The sequence below is a fragment of the Bos indicus genome, chromosome 26 (assembly GCF_029378745.1).
Source record: "Bos indicus isolate NIAB-ARS_2022 breed Sahiwal x Tharparkar chromosome 26, NIAB-ARS_B.indTharparkar_mat_pri_1.0, whole genome shotgun sequence".
In the NCBI taxonomy this organism is placed as follows: domain Eukaryota; kingdom Metazoa; phylum Chordata; class Mammalia; order Artiodactyla; family Bovidae; genus Bos; species Bos indicus.
This window is the reverse complement of record NC_091785.1, coordinates 42,249,130-42,267,039: the sequence shown is the minus strand read 5'-3', so window position 1 is coordinate 42,267,039 and position 17,910 is coordinate 42,249,130. Positions and strand designations below refer to the sequence as shown.

At 43.4% G+C, this 17,910-nt stretch overlaps 1 protein-coding gene and 1 long non-coding RNA gene across 2 annotated transcripts in view; both read right to left on the bottom strand.

The window, feature by feature from the left end:
- ACADSB (acyl-CoA dehydrogenase short/branched chain) overlaps positions 1-17,903 on the bottom strand; it is a 52,264-nt gene extending 34,361 nt beyond the window's left edge. Inside the window, exon 1 of the mRNA XM_019988630.2 lies at positions 17,718-17,903. Coding sequence (XP_019844189.2) covers positions 17,718-17,759 — 42 coding nt within the window. The 5' untranslated portion in view covers positions 17,760-17,903. The remainder of the gene's footprint in view (positions 1-17,717) is intronic.
- Positions 5,386-17,711, bottom strand: LOC139180003 (uncharacterized). Its single transcript, XR_011564322.1, has 2 exons — positions 17,102-17,711; positions 5,386-14,217 (listed from the first exon to the last, which is right to left on the bottom strand). It is a non-coding gene; the product is annotated as an uncharacterized lncRNA (long non-coding RNA).
- Positions 17,904-17,910: the final 7 nt, after the last annotated feature.

The following is a 17,910-nucleotide window of genomic DNA, read 5'->3' as shown; positions in this document are numbered from 1 at the left end:
ACAGTGGTGAGCAGCTGACACAGGGGTCTGGACCAGACCTGTAAGAGCTACTGCACTAATTTAACTGAACCATTTACTGAAGGCCCGTCTCCCCATGAACACTGAAGGTTTTTTTACTTCTAACCAATTATCGTTGCCCCTAGTATTTGGGACATTCCTCAGCCCACCCCAACGTGGCTTGCCACCCCCCCACCCCGCTGCCCCATCACCAGGATCTCTTCCCTACAAGATCAAGCATCCTCATGCTTTTCAAAATTCAATATACTCACTGCAGCTGACCCAGTTCAGCTGACCCCTCCTCCCTCCAGGCGTCCCATCTCTCCGACTCCCAGGACACTCTGCTGTCCTCCTCCTCCCACCCGTTCCTGCCCGGCATTCCTCAGTCTCTCCTCAGTCTCCTCCTTTAGCTACTCCTCTGCCCCCTACTTGACCCTGAAGTGCCAGGGAAGTTTGTCAAGACTCTCCTTTACCAAAAAAGTCAAGCTCCTCTTTGTGATGGGGCCCCAACCTTGGGCTGAGTTCAAGCTGCACTCTGTTCAGTTTTAATAAGAATCCTGCTGGGTCACATTAATGAAAACCCCTCATCCTTGGTATCTGATCCCTTTGGTCCACCTGAAGCAAGATCCTGAAGAGCATGGGTTATTTCTTATTCCCCTTACTTCTGCTGTTTCTTTATAATTTTCCATCCACCAGCCCTCACCCCACTCCTTGGTTATAGACAGCCACTTTTCCTTGTTGCATTTGGAGCAGAGCCTCATCTCGCGCCCCCACTGCAAAACCCCAACGCAGAAGTCCCTTCCTGAATAAAGTCTTCCTTATTATCTGTTATAAGATTCATGAATTAGGCTTATTTTTTTTTTTTAAACAAGCTGTTGCCAAGTGGGTGGAGAGGAATAGTCTCCTCTACTTTACATGTACAAACTGGTGGAACCACTGTCGTAAGACATACATGTCCTAAGGCTCAGCAGTTCCACTGGAGCTCATACACCAAGTACAGACATGCAAAGAATGCTGTGACACCTGAAATGGGGGAAAAAATGAAGAATCCAATTACTTACCAACAAAGGAGTGCATAGGTTGTGGTACAGCACATTGACTTAACAGAATGTTTTAGAGCAGTTAAAGTGAACTACGGAGATACAAATATCAACATGGGGAAGTCTTGAAAATATAGTATTAAACACAAAAGGCAATTTGCAAAAGAATTTATTCAGGCAGATAGCATTTATGCACACTTTTAAATACACAGCAAATGTTAGTATACATTCTGTAAACACAGATGTAGTTTAAAAACAGAAACGGGAAGCATACACATCAACCTCAGGAGTGTGGTTTCATGGTGATTTCTCTTGGGTCAGGATTGCTACTTACATTGTGTGAGACTCATATGAGTTAGGCTATGTTCAGTAGGTCAAGATGGAGTCACAGGGGCCACTGTGGACTCCCACCATCTAGGAATTGTTCAGCAAAGTCTAAGGAAGGACATCACAAACAGGAGGAGCTCGTTACCCCTTGTTTGTCTGGCTTCCCCACTCTGACTAACCTGTGTTGTGTGCTGTATGCAGTAAGCCGGGTAACACCAGCTACATTTTGTCTGGTCTGCCTTCCTGTGACCCTAACTCGCCTCACTGCTGGGCCCTGGTTGCAGGCTGCCTCCAAGGAGAGGGTGGAAGCGCAGGGTTGATGTCACAATTATTTCTTTAAAAAAAAAAGTGGGGGGTATAGCTGAAGTGGGCGGTGTGGAACTGGATACCAGTTATATTATTTCCCACACTTATCTGTGTTATTAGAAAGGCCTAATGATAAAAATTTTGATGTTAAGATGTGTTAAAATGTATAAATGCCTGAACCGCATAGTCTTCGGGCTTTCAAAGTAGGCTTTTTTTTTTTTAAATGCTAGATGTAGCTGTTAATACATTCAGCATCACACTACAGAACAATTTTATGGATTTCTTAAATCTAACTACCGAATACCAGTTACACATAACTAAACTCAAGAAACTGGTTTATTCTGGGAACTTTTACCAATGACTATTAGTATCTTTGAAACAAGTCCCCTACCCACCCACCCCTACCACCACCATGATTTAAATTAGCTGTTGTCACTCCTGGCTACATACCCAGATCTTTGAAGGGAGCTTAGAGCAAGGGAGAGCTATTTCAGCCCCACTAATTCAAGCTCTGCTTCGAGACTCAGGGTGAAGCTGGGGGTTCCACATTTCTAAAAAGCTCCCTGAACTGTGTGAGTGAAAAAAAAATGTTGCCTTCCAAATCAGTAACAAAGGACATTGCAGCCACCAGGTCATGGCATTATAGCTGCCCCACAGGTGAGCCCCAAGAAAACTCAGGGAGAGAAAGCACGGGCAGGTGGGCCTGGACAGCTAAGGTTCATTATCAAAGGAGTGATTTCAGTGATCCCAAACTCTTGCATCTTCCTGCACAAAGTGAAGTCACTCAGTTGTGTCCAGCTCTTTGCGATCCCATGGACTGTAGCCTACCAGGCTCCTCCATCCATGGAATTTTCCAGGCAAGAGTTGCCATTTCCTTCTCCAGGGGATCTTCCTGACCCAGGGATCGAACCCAGGTCTCCTGTATTGCAGACAGATGGTTTTACCCTGTGAGCCACTAGGGAAGCCCAAAGAAAAGTGCTAAATTCACTAACTTGAGATGTCCAGTTTTCTTTTAATTAAAAGAAATCTTTTGATGGTCTGACTACCTGGTCTTCGTTGCAAAAGCTCCTATGTATCCTGGTTCCTCCCTTACCTCTCTGGACTGGTCCCTCAGAGTGAGCCAAGGGGATGCATTCCAGGCTAAAAGTCCTCAGAGTGTCCGCTGAATAAAACATCAGTTCAGTTCAGTTTAGTCGCTCAGTCGTGTCTGACTCTTTGCGACCCCATGAACCACAGCATGCCAGGCCTCCCTGTCCTTCACCTCCCGGAGTCCACCCAAACCCATGTCCATTGTGTTGGTGATGCCATCCAACCATCTCATCCTCTGTCGTCCCCTTCTCCTCCTGCCCTCAATCTTTCCCAACATCAGGGTCTTTTCAAATCAGTCAGCTCTTTGCATCATGTGGCCAAAATACTGGAGTTTCAGCTTCAACATCAGGCCCTCCAGTGAAGACCCAGGACTGATCTCCTTTAGGATGGAAAGGTTGGATCTCCTTGCAGTCCAAGGGACTCTCAAGAGCCTTCTCCAACATCACAGTTCAAAAGCATCAATTCTTTGGCACTCAGCCTTCTTTGCGGAGAACACAATGGCAACCCACTCCAGTACTCCTGCCTGGAAAATCCCATGGGTGGAGGAGCCTGATAGGCTGCAGTCCATGGGGTCACGAAGAGTCGGACACGACTGAGAGAATTCACTTTCACTTTTCACTTTCATGCACTGGAGAAGGAAATGGCAACCCACTCCAGTGTTCCTGCCTGGAGAATCCCAGGGACGGGGGAGCCTGGTGGGCTGCCGTTTACGAGGTTGCACAGAGTCAGACTCAACTGAAGAGACTTAGCAGCAGCAGCCTTCTTTATAGTCCAACTCTGACATCCATACATGACTGCTGGAAAAACCACAGCCTTGACTAGACAGAACTTTGTTGGCAATGTAATGTCTCTGCTTTTTTATATGCTGTCTAGGTTGATCATAACTTTCCTTCCAAGGAGTAAGTGTCTTTTAATTTCATGGCAGCAATCACCATCTGCAGTGATTTTGGAGCTCAGAAAAATAAAGTCAGCCACTGTTTCCCCATCTATTGCCCATGAAGTAAGTAATGGGACTGGATGCCATGATCTTAGTTTTCTGAATGTTGAGCTTTAAGCCAACTTTTTCACTCTCCTCTTTCACTTTCATCAAGAGGCTTTTTAGTTCCTCTTCACTTTCTGCCATAAGGGTGGCATCATCTGCATATCTGAGGTTATTGATATTTCTCCCAGCAATCTTGATTCCAGTTTGTGCTTCTTCCAGCCCAGCGTTTCTCAGGATGTACTCTGCATATAAGTTAAATAAGCAGGGTGACAACATACAGCCTTAACGTACTCCTTTTCCTATTTGGAACAAGTCTGTTGTTCCATGTCCAGTTCTAACTGTTGCTTCCTGACCTGCATACAGGTTTCTCAAGAGGCAGGTCAGGTGGTCTGGTATTCCCATCTCTTGAAGAATTTTCCAGTTTATTGTGATCCACACAGTCAAAGGCTTTGGCATAGTCAATAAAGCAGAAATAGATGTTTTTCTGGAACTCTCTTGCTTTTTCAATGATCCAGCAGATGTTGACAACTTGTTCTCTGGTTCCTCTGCCTTTTCTAAAACCAGCTTGAACATCAGGAAGTTCACGGTTCACATATTGCTGAAGCCTGGCTTGGAGAATTTTGAGCATTACTTTACTAGCGTGTGAGATGAGTGCAATTGTGTGGTAGTTTGAGCATTCTTTGGCATTGCCTTTCTTTGGGATTGGAATGAAAACTGACCTTTTCCAGTCCTGTGGCCACTGCTGAGTTTTCCAAATTTGCTGACATATTGAGTGCAGCACTTTCACAGCATCTTTTAGGATTTGAAATAGCTCAACTGGAATTCCATCACCTCCACTAGCTTTGTTCATAGTGATGCTTCCTAAGGCCCACCTGACTTCACATTCCAGGACGTCCGACTCTAGGTGAGCGTGAGTGATCATACCTTCGTGATTATCTGGGTTGTGAAGATCTTTCTTGTACAGTTCTTCTGTGTATTCTTGCCACCTTTTCTTAGTATTTTCTGCTTCTGTTAGGTCCATACCATTTCTGTCCTTTATTGAGCCCATCTTTGCATGAAATGTTCCCTTGGTATCTCTAATTTTCTTGAAGAGTTCTCTAGTCTTTCCCATTCTATTGTATTCCTCCATTTCTTAGCATTGATCGCTGAGGAAGGCTTTCTTATCTCTCCTTGCTATTCTTTGGAATTCTGCATTCAAATGGGTATATCTTTCCTTTTCTCCTTTGCTTTTCGCTTCTCTTCTTTTCACAGCTATTTGTAAGTCCTCCTCAGACAGCCATTTTGCTTTTTTGCACTTCTTTTTCTTGGGGATGGTCTTGATCCCTGTCTCCTGTACAATGTCATGAACCTCCGTCCATAGTTCATCAGGCACTCTGTCTATCAGATCTAGTCCCTTAAATCTATTTCTCATTTCCACTGTATAGTCATTGGGGATTTGATTTAGGTCATACCTGACTGGTCTAGTGGTTTTCCCCACTTTCTTCAATAAGTCTGAATTTGGCAATAAGTTCATGATCTGAGCCACAGTCCGCTCCCGGTCTTACTTTTGCTGACTGTATAGAGGTTCTCCATCTTTGGCTGCAAAGGACATAATCAATCTGATTTCAGTGTTGACCATCTGGTGATAAAACCATAATTCTCAACTTTTACATTGTGCTTTTTTTTTTTTTTTCAATCGACAGATGATTCTAATATGTAATAATAGCATGAGCCGGAATTTGTGGTTTTCACGCTTGACTTCGGAGAGTAAAAACTCAACCCCCTCACAACTTTCTAAAGCCAAGTGATCCACTTGTCCAACATAAATGATCCACGAATGTGCCTTCCCCGATCCCCCTACACCACACCCTCAGCTACCCTACTTAAAACTTTTTGGTTTGACCAGATCTTCAAAAAAGCTATCGCCTTATCTCCATCCAGCCTCCCATAGGGGAGCTTCTAACACACCCATCTGGTATTCTTCACAGACAAACATAAAGCAAATAGAAACACAGTTGTTTATTTTCCTCCAGGCGGTCCTTCTAAAAGAGAGCACACTATGTACCCCGAGCACACTATGTACCCTATTCTGGTTTCTCCCAACCCCAAGTAGCAATATATACTAGAGAGGTTTCTAACATGTAACATAATTCCCTTTGTTTTCATAAGTAATGCTGCACCAAGGAAGTTCTTTGCTGTGAATGTGTCCATCTGTACCTTGACTGTGGACTTGGTTATACAAATCTGCAAGAGATAAAATATCACAGAAATATATGTACATACTTTTTTGGAAGAGAACTTCTCTACCCCTTTGGGTTCTTTTTTTTTTTTTCATTTTTAAACTTTTAATCATAGCTCCCTAATCTAAGTCAGTCTTCTTAATGACAGAAGGCATAATCTTACATCCTTTTGTCTTCATACCCTTCCTCTCAATTAAGAACAAATGTCTTACCCATTGTCTAGGGAGCTCTTGTGTGTTTAGAAGAACTAATTTTTAGTAGACTATTCTACCCTTGCTTGAATGCTTTTCTTTCTCCAAGTCTTTTCTTCAAAGAATATTTATTGAATATTTATTATATATCAACAATCACTGTACGTCTTTGGAATATTGCAAGTGCTATGGTAAAATGTGCACAAGATACAAAGTGTAAAGAAGGGAGTGATTTCTTCCAAGTATGCTTCCTTTTTGTTTTGTTTAGTTTTCATTTTTTTTTTAAATTTTTTTAAATTTTATTTTTTAACTTTACAATATTGTATTGGTTTTGCCATATATTGAAATGAATCCGCCACAGGTATACACGTGTTCCCCATCCTGAACCTCCTCCTTCTTCCCCATACCATCCCTCTGGGTCGCATTTATAGATTCAATGCAATCCTTATCAAGCTACCAACGGTATTCTTCACAGAGCTAGAACAAATAATTTCACAATTTGTATGGAAATACAAAAAACCTCGAATAGCCAAAGCTATCTTGAGAAAGAAGAATGGAACTGGAGGAATCAACCTGCCTGACTTCAGGCTCTACTACAAAGCCACAGTCATCAAGACAGTATGCTACTGGCACAAAGACAGAAATATTGATCAATGGAACAAAATAGAAAGCCCAGAGATAAATCCACGCCCATATAGACACCTTATCTTTGATTGGGATGACCCCTTTGGGTTCTAATGGTAGGGGTTGGGGTCGGGGCACTGGAAAATAACTGACAATAGATTTACAAGAGAAAAGAAAGTTTGTTTATATCTGCACAGCTACTATTAGGAGGCTGTTTAAATATAGATACTGCTCTTGAGGCTGCTGAATGGTCAAATGGTTTAGGGTTAGAGTAATTTTCATACCACTTTGGTGGGTTGTTATTTCCTTGTTATTACAATAATATCAATTTTCTGGTTTCAATAACTGTACTCAGTTCAGTCGCTCAGTCGTGTCTGACTCTGTGACCCCATGAACACACCAGTCTTCCCTGTCCATCACCATCTCCTGGAGTTTACTCAAACTCATACCCATCGAGTTGGTGATGCCATCAATGAGTCAATGAGTCAACTCTTTGCATCAGGTGGCCAAAGTACTGGAGTTTCAGCTTCAGCATCAGTCCTTCCAATGAACACCCAGGACTGATCTCCTTTAGGATGGACTGGTTGGATCCCCTCCAGTCCAAGGGACTCTCGAGAGTCTTCTCCAATACCACAGTTCAAAAGCATCAATTCTTTGGTGCTCAGTTTTCTTCACAGTCCAACTCTCACATCCATACATGACCACTGGAAAAACCACAGCCTTGACTAGACAGAACTTTGTTGGCAAAGTAATGTCTCTGCTTTTTAATATGCTGTCTAGGTTGATCATAACTTTCCTTCCAAGGAGTAGGTGTCTTTTAATTTCATGGCAGCAATCACCATGTGCAGTGATTTTGGAGCCCAAAAGAATAAAGTCTGACACTGTTTCCCCATCTATTTCCCATGAAGTGATGGGACCAGATGCCATGATCTTTGTTTTCTGAATGTTGAGCTTTAAGCCAACTTTTTCACTCTCCACTTTCACTTTCATCAAGAAGCTTTTTAGTTCCTTTTCACTTTCTGCCATAAGGGTGGCATCATCTGCATATCTGAGGTTATTGATATTTCTCCCAGCAATCTTGATTCCAGCTTGTGCTTCTTCCAGTCCAGTGTTTCTCATGATGTACTCTACATATAAGTTAAATAAGCAGGGTGACAATATACAGCCTTGACGTACTCCTTTTCCTATTTGGAACCAGTCTGTTGTTCCATGTCCAGTTCTAACTGTTGCTTCCTGACCTGCATATAGGTTTCTCCTACTGAGATGTAACTATCGGAGAATCAAAGAGTGATGGACAAGGGAATCTCTGTCTCTACTATCCGTGTTTATTTAACTTTCTGTGAATCTAATTATATATTTCAAAGTAAAGTTTCTTTAAAAGATGCTGCAAAGAGTAACTTTTGATCTACATAATTTCACATCTGTGCATTTTATTTCTACCTGCAGCCTAAGAATTCTCTAGCAAAGGGCAAAATAAACTCAAAATACTGATAAATTTTCCCTAATTGTGCTTCGCAGCAGTTAAACCATTCTCCCTCCCATTAGCAAATATATCATGGTTCCTATGTCCCTAGCATCTTGCTAAAACAGCTGGTAGGCCAATGTTTAGGTCTCTGTATGCCTCTCATAAGTTAAAAAAAAAAAAAAAAACTTGTGTCATACTGTTCTTATACTTGTCTTCATTTATAACTCTGCACACGATGGTGTGATCACTCACCTAGAGCCAGACATCCTGGAATGTGAAGTCAAATAGGCCTTAGGAAGCATCACTATGAACAAAGCTGGTGGAGATGATGGAATTCCAGTTGAGCTATTCCAAATCCTAAAACATGATGCTGTGAAAGTGCTGCACTCAATATGTCATCAAATTTGGAAAACTCAGCAGTGGCCACAGGACTGGAAAAGGTCAGTTTTCATTCCAATCCCAAAGAAAGGCAATGCCAAAGAATGCTCAAACTACCGCACAATTGCACTCGTCTCACATGCTAGTAAAGTAATGCTCAAAATTCTCCAAGCCAGGCTTCAGCAATATGTGAACCGTGAACTTCCTGATGTTCAAGCTGGTTTTAGAGAAGGCAGAGGAACCAGAGATCAAATTGCCAACATCTGCTGGATCATTGAAAAAGCAAGAGAGTTCCAGAAAAACATCTATTTCTGCTTTATGGACTATGCCAAAGCCTTTGACTGTGTGGATCACAGCAAACTGTGGCAAATTCTGAAAGAGATGGGAATACCAGACCACCTGAACTGCCTCTTAAGAAATCTGTATGTAGGTCAGGAAGCAACAGGTAGAACTGGACATGGAACAACAGACTCATTCCAAATTGGAAAGGAGTACATCAAGGCTGTATATTGTCACCCTGCTTATTTAACTCATGTGCAGAATACGTCATGAGAAACACTGGGCTGGAGGAAGCACAAGCTGGAATCAAGATTGCTGGGAGAAGTATCAGTAACCTCAGATATGCAGATGACACCACCCTCATGACAGAAAGTGAAGAAGAACTAAAGAGCCTCTTCAAAGTGAAAGAGGAGAGTGAAAAAGTTGGCTTAAAGCTCAACATTCAGAAAACTACAATCATGGCACCCAGTCCCATTCAGGTCAGATCAGTCGCTCAGTCGTGTCCAACTCTTTGCGACCCCATGAATCGCCAGCACGCCAGGCCCCCCTGTCCATCACCAAATCCTGGAGTTCACTGAGACTCACGTCCATCGAGTCAGTGATGCCATCCAGCCATCTCATCCTCTGTCGTCCCCTTCTCCTCCTGCCCCCAATCCCTCCCAGCATCAGAGTCTTTTCCAATGAGTCAACTCTTGGCATGAGGTGGCCAAAGTACTGGAGTTTCAGCTTTGGCATCATTCCTTTCAAAGAAATCCCAGGGCTGATCTCCTTCAGAATGGACTGGTTGGATCTCCTTGCAGTCCAAGGGACTCTCAAGAGTCTTCTCCAACACCACAGTTCAAAAGCATCAATTCTTCGGCACTCAGCCTTCTTCACAGTCCAACTCTCACATCCATATATGACCACAGGAAAAACCATAGCCTTGACTAGACGAACCTTTGTTGGCAAAGTAAAGTCTCTGCTTTTGAACATGCTATCTAGGTTGGTCATAACTTTCCTTCCAAGGAGTAAGCGTCTTTTAATTTCATGGCTGCAGTCACCATCTGTAGTGATTTTGGAGCCCAGAAAAATAAAGTCTGATACTGTTTCCACTGTTTCCCCATCTATTTCCCATGAAGTGGTGGGACCGGATGCCATGATCTTTGTTTTCTGAATGTTGAGCTTTAAGCCAACTTTTTCACTCTCCTCTTTCACTTTCATCAAGAGGCTTTTTAGTTCCTCTTCACTTTCTGCCATAAGAGTGGTGTCATCTGCATATCTGAGCTTATTGATATTTTTCCCAGCAATCTTGATTCCAGCTTGTGCTTCTTCCAGTCCAGCGTTTCTCATGATGTACTCTGCATAGAAGTTAAATAAGCAGGGTGACAATATACAGCCTTGATGTACTCCTTTTCCTATTTGGAACCAGTCTGTTGTTCCATGTCCAGTTCTACCTGTTGCTTCCTGACTTGCATACAAATTTCTCAAGAGGCAGATCAGGTGGTCTGGTATTCCCATCTCTTTCAGAATTTGCCACAGTTTGCTGTGATCCACACAGTCAAAGGCTTTGGCATAGTCCATAAAGCAGAAATAGATGTTTTTCTGGAACTCTCTTGCTTTTTCGATGATCCAGCAGATGTTGGCAATTTGATCTCTGGTTCCTCTGCCTTTTCTAAAACCAGCTGGAACATCAGGAAGTTCACGGTTCACATATTGCTGAAGCCTGGCTTGGAGAATTTTGAGCATTACTTTATTAGCATGTGAGACGAGTGCAATTGTGCGGTAGTTTGAGCATTCTTTGGCATTGCCTTTCTTTGGGATTGGAATGAAAACTGACCTTTTCCAGTCCTGTGGCCACTGCTGAGTTTTCCAAATTTGCTGACATATTGAGTGCAGCACTTTCACAGCATCATCTTTCAGGATTTGGAATAGCTCAATTGGAATTCCATCACCTCCACTAGCTTTGTTCGTAGTGATGCTTTCTAAGGCCCACTTGACTTCACATTCCAGGATGTCTGGCTCTAGGTGAGTGATCACACCGTGATTACCTGGGTCGTGAAGATCTTTTTTGTACAGTTCTTCTGTGTATTCTTGCCCTCTCTTCTTAATATCTTCTGCTTCTGTTAGGTCCATACCATTTCTGTCTTTTATCGAGCTCATCTTTGCATGAAATATTCCCTTGGTATCTCTAATTTTCTTGAAGAGATCCCTAGTCTTTCCCATTCTGTTGTTTTCCTCTATTTCTCTGCATTGATTGCTGAGGAAGGCTTTCTTATCTCTTCTTGCTCTTCTTTGGAACTCTGCATTCAGATGTTTATATCTTTCCTTTTCTCCTTTGCTTTTCGCTTCTCTTCTTTTCACAACTATTTGTAAGTCCTCCCCAGACAGCCATTTTGCTTTTTTGCATTTCTTTTCTATTGGAATGGTCTTGATCCCTGTCTCCTGTACAATGACACGAACCTCATTCCATAGTTCATCAGGCACTCTATCTATCAGATCTAGGCCCTTAAATCTATTTCTCACTTCCACTGTATAATCATAAGGGATTTGATTTAGGTCATACCTGAATGGTCTAGTGGTTTTCCCTACTTTATTCAGTAGATTGGGAAACAGTGGAAACAGTGGCTGACTTTATTTTTCTGAGCTCCAAAATCACTGCAGATGGTGACTGCAGACATGAAATTAAAAGATATTTACTCCTTGGAAGGAAAGTTATGACCAACCTAGACAGCATATTAAAAAGCAGAGACATTACTTTGTCAACAAAGGTCCATCTAGTCAAGGCTATGGTTTTTCCAGTGGTCATGTATGGACGTGAGAGTTGGACTGTAAAGAAAGCTGAGCACCGAAGAATTGATGCTTTTGAACTGTGGTGTTGGAGAAGACTCTCAAGAGTCCCTTGGACTGCAAGGAGATCCAACCAGTCCATCCTAAAGGAGATCAGTCCTGGGTCTTCATTGGAAGGACTAATGTTGAAGCTGAAACTCCAATATTTTGGCTACCTGACGCGAAGAGCTGACTCATTTGAAAAGACCCTGATGTTGGAAAGATCGAATGCAGGAGGAGAAGGGGACAACAGAGGATGAGATGGTTAGATGGCATCAGCGACTCAATGGACATGAGTTTGGGTAAACTCTGGGAGTTGGTGATGGACAGAGAGGCCTGGCATGCTCTGGTTCATGGGGTCGCAAAGAGTCAGACTCGACTGAGGAACTGAACTGAGCTGAACTGAAAGAATTACTTTAAAAGTATATTAACACAGTGGGATATAATTACACACCTATCAGAATGGCTATACTAAAACAATCTACTGAGAACTCCAACTGCTGGCAAGGAGGAGAAACAGGATCTCCCGTACCCTGCTGGGAAGAATGGACAATGGTAGGGCTAAGGTGAAAAACAGTTTCAAAGTGAAAGCAAAGTGAAAGTGTTAGTTGCTCTGTCCTGACCAACTCTGGGACCCCATGGACTATAGCCCACCAGGATTCTCTGTCCATGGCATTTTCCAGAAGAATACTGGAGTGGGCTGCTATTTCCTCTTGAAAATATATATGAGTTACTCCAAAAAGGAAATAGAAGAAGAGGAGGAAGGTCCTTCATACCAAGATAATACATACAAGATTCGATAATACATACAAGATTAAATGTCAGTTTGCTTAATTATGGGCTTCTCAGGTGGCTCAGGGGTGAAGAATCCACTTGCAATGTAGGAGATGAAACTTCGATCCCTGGGTCAGGAAGATCCCTGGAGGAGGGCACAGTAATCCACTCCAGTATTCTTGCCTGAATCACCCCATGGACAGAGGAGCCTGGCGAGCTATAACAGTTAATGGGGTCACACAGTCAGACATGACAGAAGCGACTTAGCATGCATGCATGCACTTAATTATGTTCATTTCTTGTTACTGCTTTAGGTTAATTAACCTAATCAAGATGAGAACTGTAATTTTCTGAGGTTTTTATGCTCCATGAGAGGATAAAGGCGTAATATGGCATATAAACAGTTCTATAGATTGATAGGTCAATTAACACAGAATTTAGATTTGGAAGATACAGCTCCTAGTCAATTCTGACTAAACATAGGATAGCCATTTAAGATCTGACATAAGTACTGCATACCTCATTGTAGGTTTTAAAGCTGGTCCTTTTTCTGTTTTAATATGCTCGAGCCAAAACTTTAGCAACAGAATCTCTTGAATCCCTGCATGCTTTCTCTCCAAACAGTAGCTTCTCTTCTAAGGTGTTCCCCAAAACTACTGAACATGTAATCTCTCCCTTCCATTACTCTCTAGCTCTTCATTCCAGTCACTAGTAGTTCCTAACAATGCCACCACCTTCTAGAAGAACAGCAGACTGCCTCAAGAGTGGGCTAAATCAACCAAGACAGAGTACAATGCCAGGAGCCAGCATAAAGGAGACCTGTTTGCCTTCTGTGTAACCTTTGCAAGTCAGCACGTTCTCCTTCCCAAACCACCAGTGCACAAAAATGAAAGTGTCTCTTTCAATTCTGGTTTCCTCCGTGTGTATGCCCAGCAGCAGGACAGACACGTGTACCCCAACGTTCACTGCAGCACTGTTTATACTAGCCAGGACATGGAAGCAACCTAGATGTCCGTCAGCAGATGAATGGATAAGAAAGCTGTGGTACATATACACAATGGAGTATTACTCAGCCATTAAAAAGAATACATTTGAATCAGTTCTAATGAGGTGGATGAAACTGGAGCCTATTATACAGAGTGAAGTAAGCCAGAAAGAAAAACACCAGTACAGTATACTAACGTATATATATGGAATTTAGAAAGATGGTAATGATAACCCTGTATGTGAGACAGCAAAAGAGACACAGATGTATTGAACAGTCTTTTGGACTCTGTGGGAGAGGGAGAGGGTGGGATGATTTGGGAGAATGGCATTGAAACATGTATAATATCATATATGAAATGAATCGCCAGTCCAGGTTCGATGCATGATACTGGATGCTTGGGGCTGGTGCACTGGGATGACCCTGAGGCATGGTATGGGGAGGGAGGGGGGTTCAGGATGGGGAACATGTGTACACCCATGGCGGATTCAAGTTGATGTATGGCAAAATCAATACAATATTGTAAAGTAATTAGCCTCCAATTAAAATAAATAAACTTATATTTAAAAACAAATAAATAAATAAATAAGGAAAAACAAATGAAAGCAGAGATTAACTTCCCTTTATTTCCAAAGGAATCTTAAAAGAAGGAATTATTAACGAATCTGGTTTTTCAATTGTGCAATTAACTTGGCTCCAATACCTTCTGGGAGCTGGGAGTTTCTTTGACCCTTCCTCCTCTTCAGGGAAACCAGGCTGGTAGCAGATAAAACAAAGAACGGAGTTAGCACAGCTAAGTTGCAGAACAGGCGTGGCACAGTCCAATGCCAGCAGGGGCCAGGTGGCTGCCAAAGCATGACGACAGCGCTAGTGCCTCAAGCAGTTATTCATGGTTCAGTGAACCAAGGTTTTTAATCCAGCATCATAAATTTTCAATCCAGCATCATAAATTTACCCTGGGTTAGGGGGCTGTATTTGGAACTTCTCAAAAAACATTTGCCTTTGCTTTCCTTAGGTTGTTTTACGTGGCACAATCTCTGCTTGTACTTCTGCTCTTACGAAAGGACTTGAAATAGCCCTCTCCTTCTTTTGTTCCAGTTCTGAATAAAGTACATTTGCCACAAAGCCTCCTCGGATATCCTACATTTAATCTTCTTTTGCTTTGCCTTTCTGCAACATTCACCCAGAATGGATTGTAATGTACCCCAAGAGGCACAGACTTGTGCTCTCTGGAGCTTCAGGCCCTCAGATGTCCCATGCTCATCTGTGACTTCGGCCAATACCTACTTCTTTAGTTCTTATTTTTCTGATTTCCAGATCCTCATCCTGCCCAGCTTCCCAAACTCTCCACAGATACGTTTCACTGACATTTTTTAAAATTGAAAGTCTAGCAGAGCATTATTTTCCCTCTGTTCCCCCTAAATCACTTTTCCTCCAAACATCCCAATCTTTGCCCATCACTAAGCCACTCCATTTAGAAAATGTGTAATTTCTCCATCTCAACGGGAGTCTAAGACAGGGTTAGTACTCAAGGATTGTAAGCGAAAGGAGAAAGAATCTTATGGCTGCCAGAGAGGATCTTTATGGTTAGCCTTCGGGGCACCAGAGAGAAACGAGGGTGGTAAACAAATTGCAAAGAAATACCGTCCTTTTTGTACTGATGAGTAATAGCATTATAAATGCTGTGTAAACAAGAAAGGCTGTTGTCTGTGACTGTGGGCAATGCTGTTTGGGCTATATTCACTGCTATAGGAGCAAGTACAGACAGACATAACCTCTGAACATGTAGAGTCTTGCCAGCTGAATTCGTTCCATCCTTCTGCAAGCACCACATCAGCTATCCTGGCACAATTACTCCTCATTCCAACCTCCACACCTTTGTTAATACATCTCCTTGGTCTGGAAGCTTCACCCCTCTGAGCTTTACTTAAACCTAAGATATCCCTTTTTTTGGTGCTCATGTCAACCCCCACCTCCTGTAAGCACATCTCTCTGAACTATTTATTTTAGCACTGGCAATAATTCATGCAAGGCAATAATAAGCTAACACTTAAAGAGAGCCGACTCTATGCTGGGCACTGTTCCAAGTGCTTCACTCACACCTACATATGAATTAATTTAATCTTCACAATGATCCCACTGTATAAGTACTGTTATTCTCCCCATTTTACAGGTCAAGAAACTGAGACCCAAAGTGGTTAAATAAGCTGCCCATGACCTGAGCTATCAGTCTACGGAACCCACGTTCTAACCCACTCTGCTACAGGCAACATCCTGTCCATCAGCTTTTGCTAACTTGTGTAACAGAGCTACAAGTGAAAGTGAAAGTCGTGACTCTTTGCGACTCCATGGACTATACAGGCCATGGCATCCTCCAGGCCAGAATACTGGAGTGGGTAGCCTATCTCTTCTCCAGGTTATCTTCCCAAGCCAGGAATCAAACCCAGGACTCCTGCATTGCAGGCAGATTCTTTATCAGCTGAGCCACAAGGGAAGCCCAAAGAGCTCCAAAGGCCACAATAACAAATCCAAACAATAGGCTTTTGATATCTGAGGAAGAGGAGGCATTGGTGCAGGAAGGTTAAGTTTAGAAACAGACTGTGGAGAAATTAACTGACAACATGGAGTTGGTCAGGCTCTCCTGTCCCACTCTCATGGTCTCACACCTTATGTTCTGTAAACAATGATATTCTGACCTTGGTAGCACTGGGCCTGTCCGCCCCCTTGGCCATGGGCCACTTTGTCTGTCTTAGTACATCAGTAAGTAGTCTTTGAAGACTCCTTGCTGCTGCTGCCACTGATCAGAGAATAAACATGTCTGCAGTCCCCGCAGCTCCTTCAGTCTTCTTCCAGCTTCCCTGGTCTTGCCTTATCTACCCTGGGTTCAGTGAACAGTGTGAGTGGCAAGACACAGACCAGTTAGAACACCAGCTCTACCATTTTCTAGTTAACAGACTTTAGCAAGTCAAGTCACTTAACCTTTTTTAGTGTGAGCCTCTGCTTCTGAAAGATTATAAACTAATTTTTAGAATGGTTGTGAGAATTAAATGATACAGGTAAAGCACCAAGCACATGGCTGCCACATAGTATGTGATCAATAAATGTTGGCTCTAGAACATGAAAGAGGCTCAAATTGTGAATTACAGTGACCTTTCTTTGCTAAAGTATTACACAGTGGTTATAAAATGGTATTAAACAATAACCATAAAAACATAGTTCTTTGTGACAACACACTAATGTGATTTTACTAATTTCCTTAATACCCCAAGCCTGTAACAGAGCCAAACATTAATTATCTCTAATGAAACAAAAGGCCTTGCCTCTGGGTATCAGACTGAAACAGCAGAGGGTCTATAACTCACTAAAGACAAAAGCAAATAAGTATAAAAAGCAAACAGCCAGCGGTGGGAAAGTTCCCATAAAGTGCACCAACAAACGGGAGTGCATTGGGATAGTTCTGGAAAGCGCATCTTAAGGGCTGAAGGTTCAATGTGATGAGAACCCGACGCAAGAGTCTACAGTTTTTGGAGGTCTGGAAAGCGGAGTTCGGTACAACTCCTGAGAGGTAGGTTTCAGTTCCCTTTCTAGGGAGAGGGATAGGAAAAGGTTCCCCTGTGTCACGATGCCACGGTGAGCCTACCCGTGCAAGATGCTCGCGTCCCAGCAGGGTTAAAGGGCAGAGGAAATTCTCCTTCTGGCCGGTGAGGCCCACCAACTCCGAGGTCCCTTTCTAACTCTGGAGCAGGGCCGCGTTACAGAGGACCGGCGTGAACACTGCGCAGAATGAGGCTGCTCACACTTCAACAATCTTTTTAGGGGGGAAGGGTAGGCGGTGAAAATGTATTGGGAAAAGCCGGCATCAGATAAGTGACATCTCTGCAAAATGCCTCCAAAGATTCTCAGGACCCAATGACCTGCAAAAGCTTCCTTGCAGCTGTTGTCTCTCCGACCCCACGCAAGGTTGACTGCTCCTCCAAAGAAGCTTGTAGACCAGCCCCTCGCCTACTTCTCCCCAGCTGCTACTCCCAGCCTTCCTTACTGAAACTGAGGTCTGTTGGACCAGAGGCCTGGAAACAGGTCGGGGTCGTGGCCCGCCCGCGGTAACGGGTCTTGGGACAGACCTGGCGGAGGGAGGGAACAGCTGGTACAGGACAGGGACGGGGCATACACCACCCCAGTCCTATTGGAAAAGACCCCTCTGCCGCTGCCAAGGTCATCTGGGACCTCCCCAAGAAGCCGGCCTCGAACGCACTCACCAGCGCGCCGCCGCGCAGCAGCCGAACAGTAGCTCGCTCCATCAGTGCTAGAAAACAGATGCTATCGATACCGCGAAGACGTGCGTGGGGCCCTTGGGCCGCACGCCAACACCTGAAGGCAGGTAGAGCCACAGCCTCGCCCACTCACCCGGCCCCGTGTCCCGACGGTACGCCGAGAGGGACAATAGCCTCT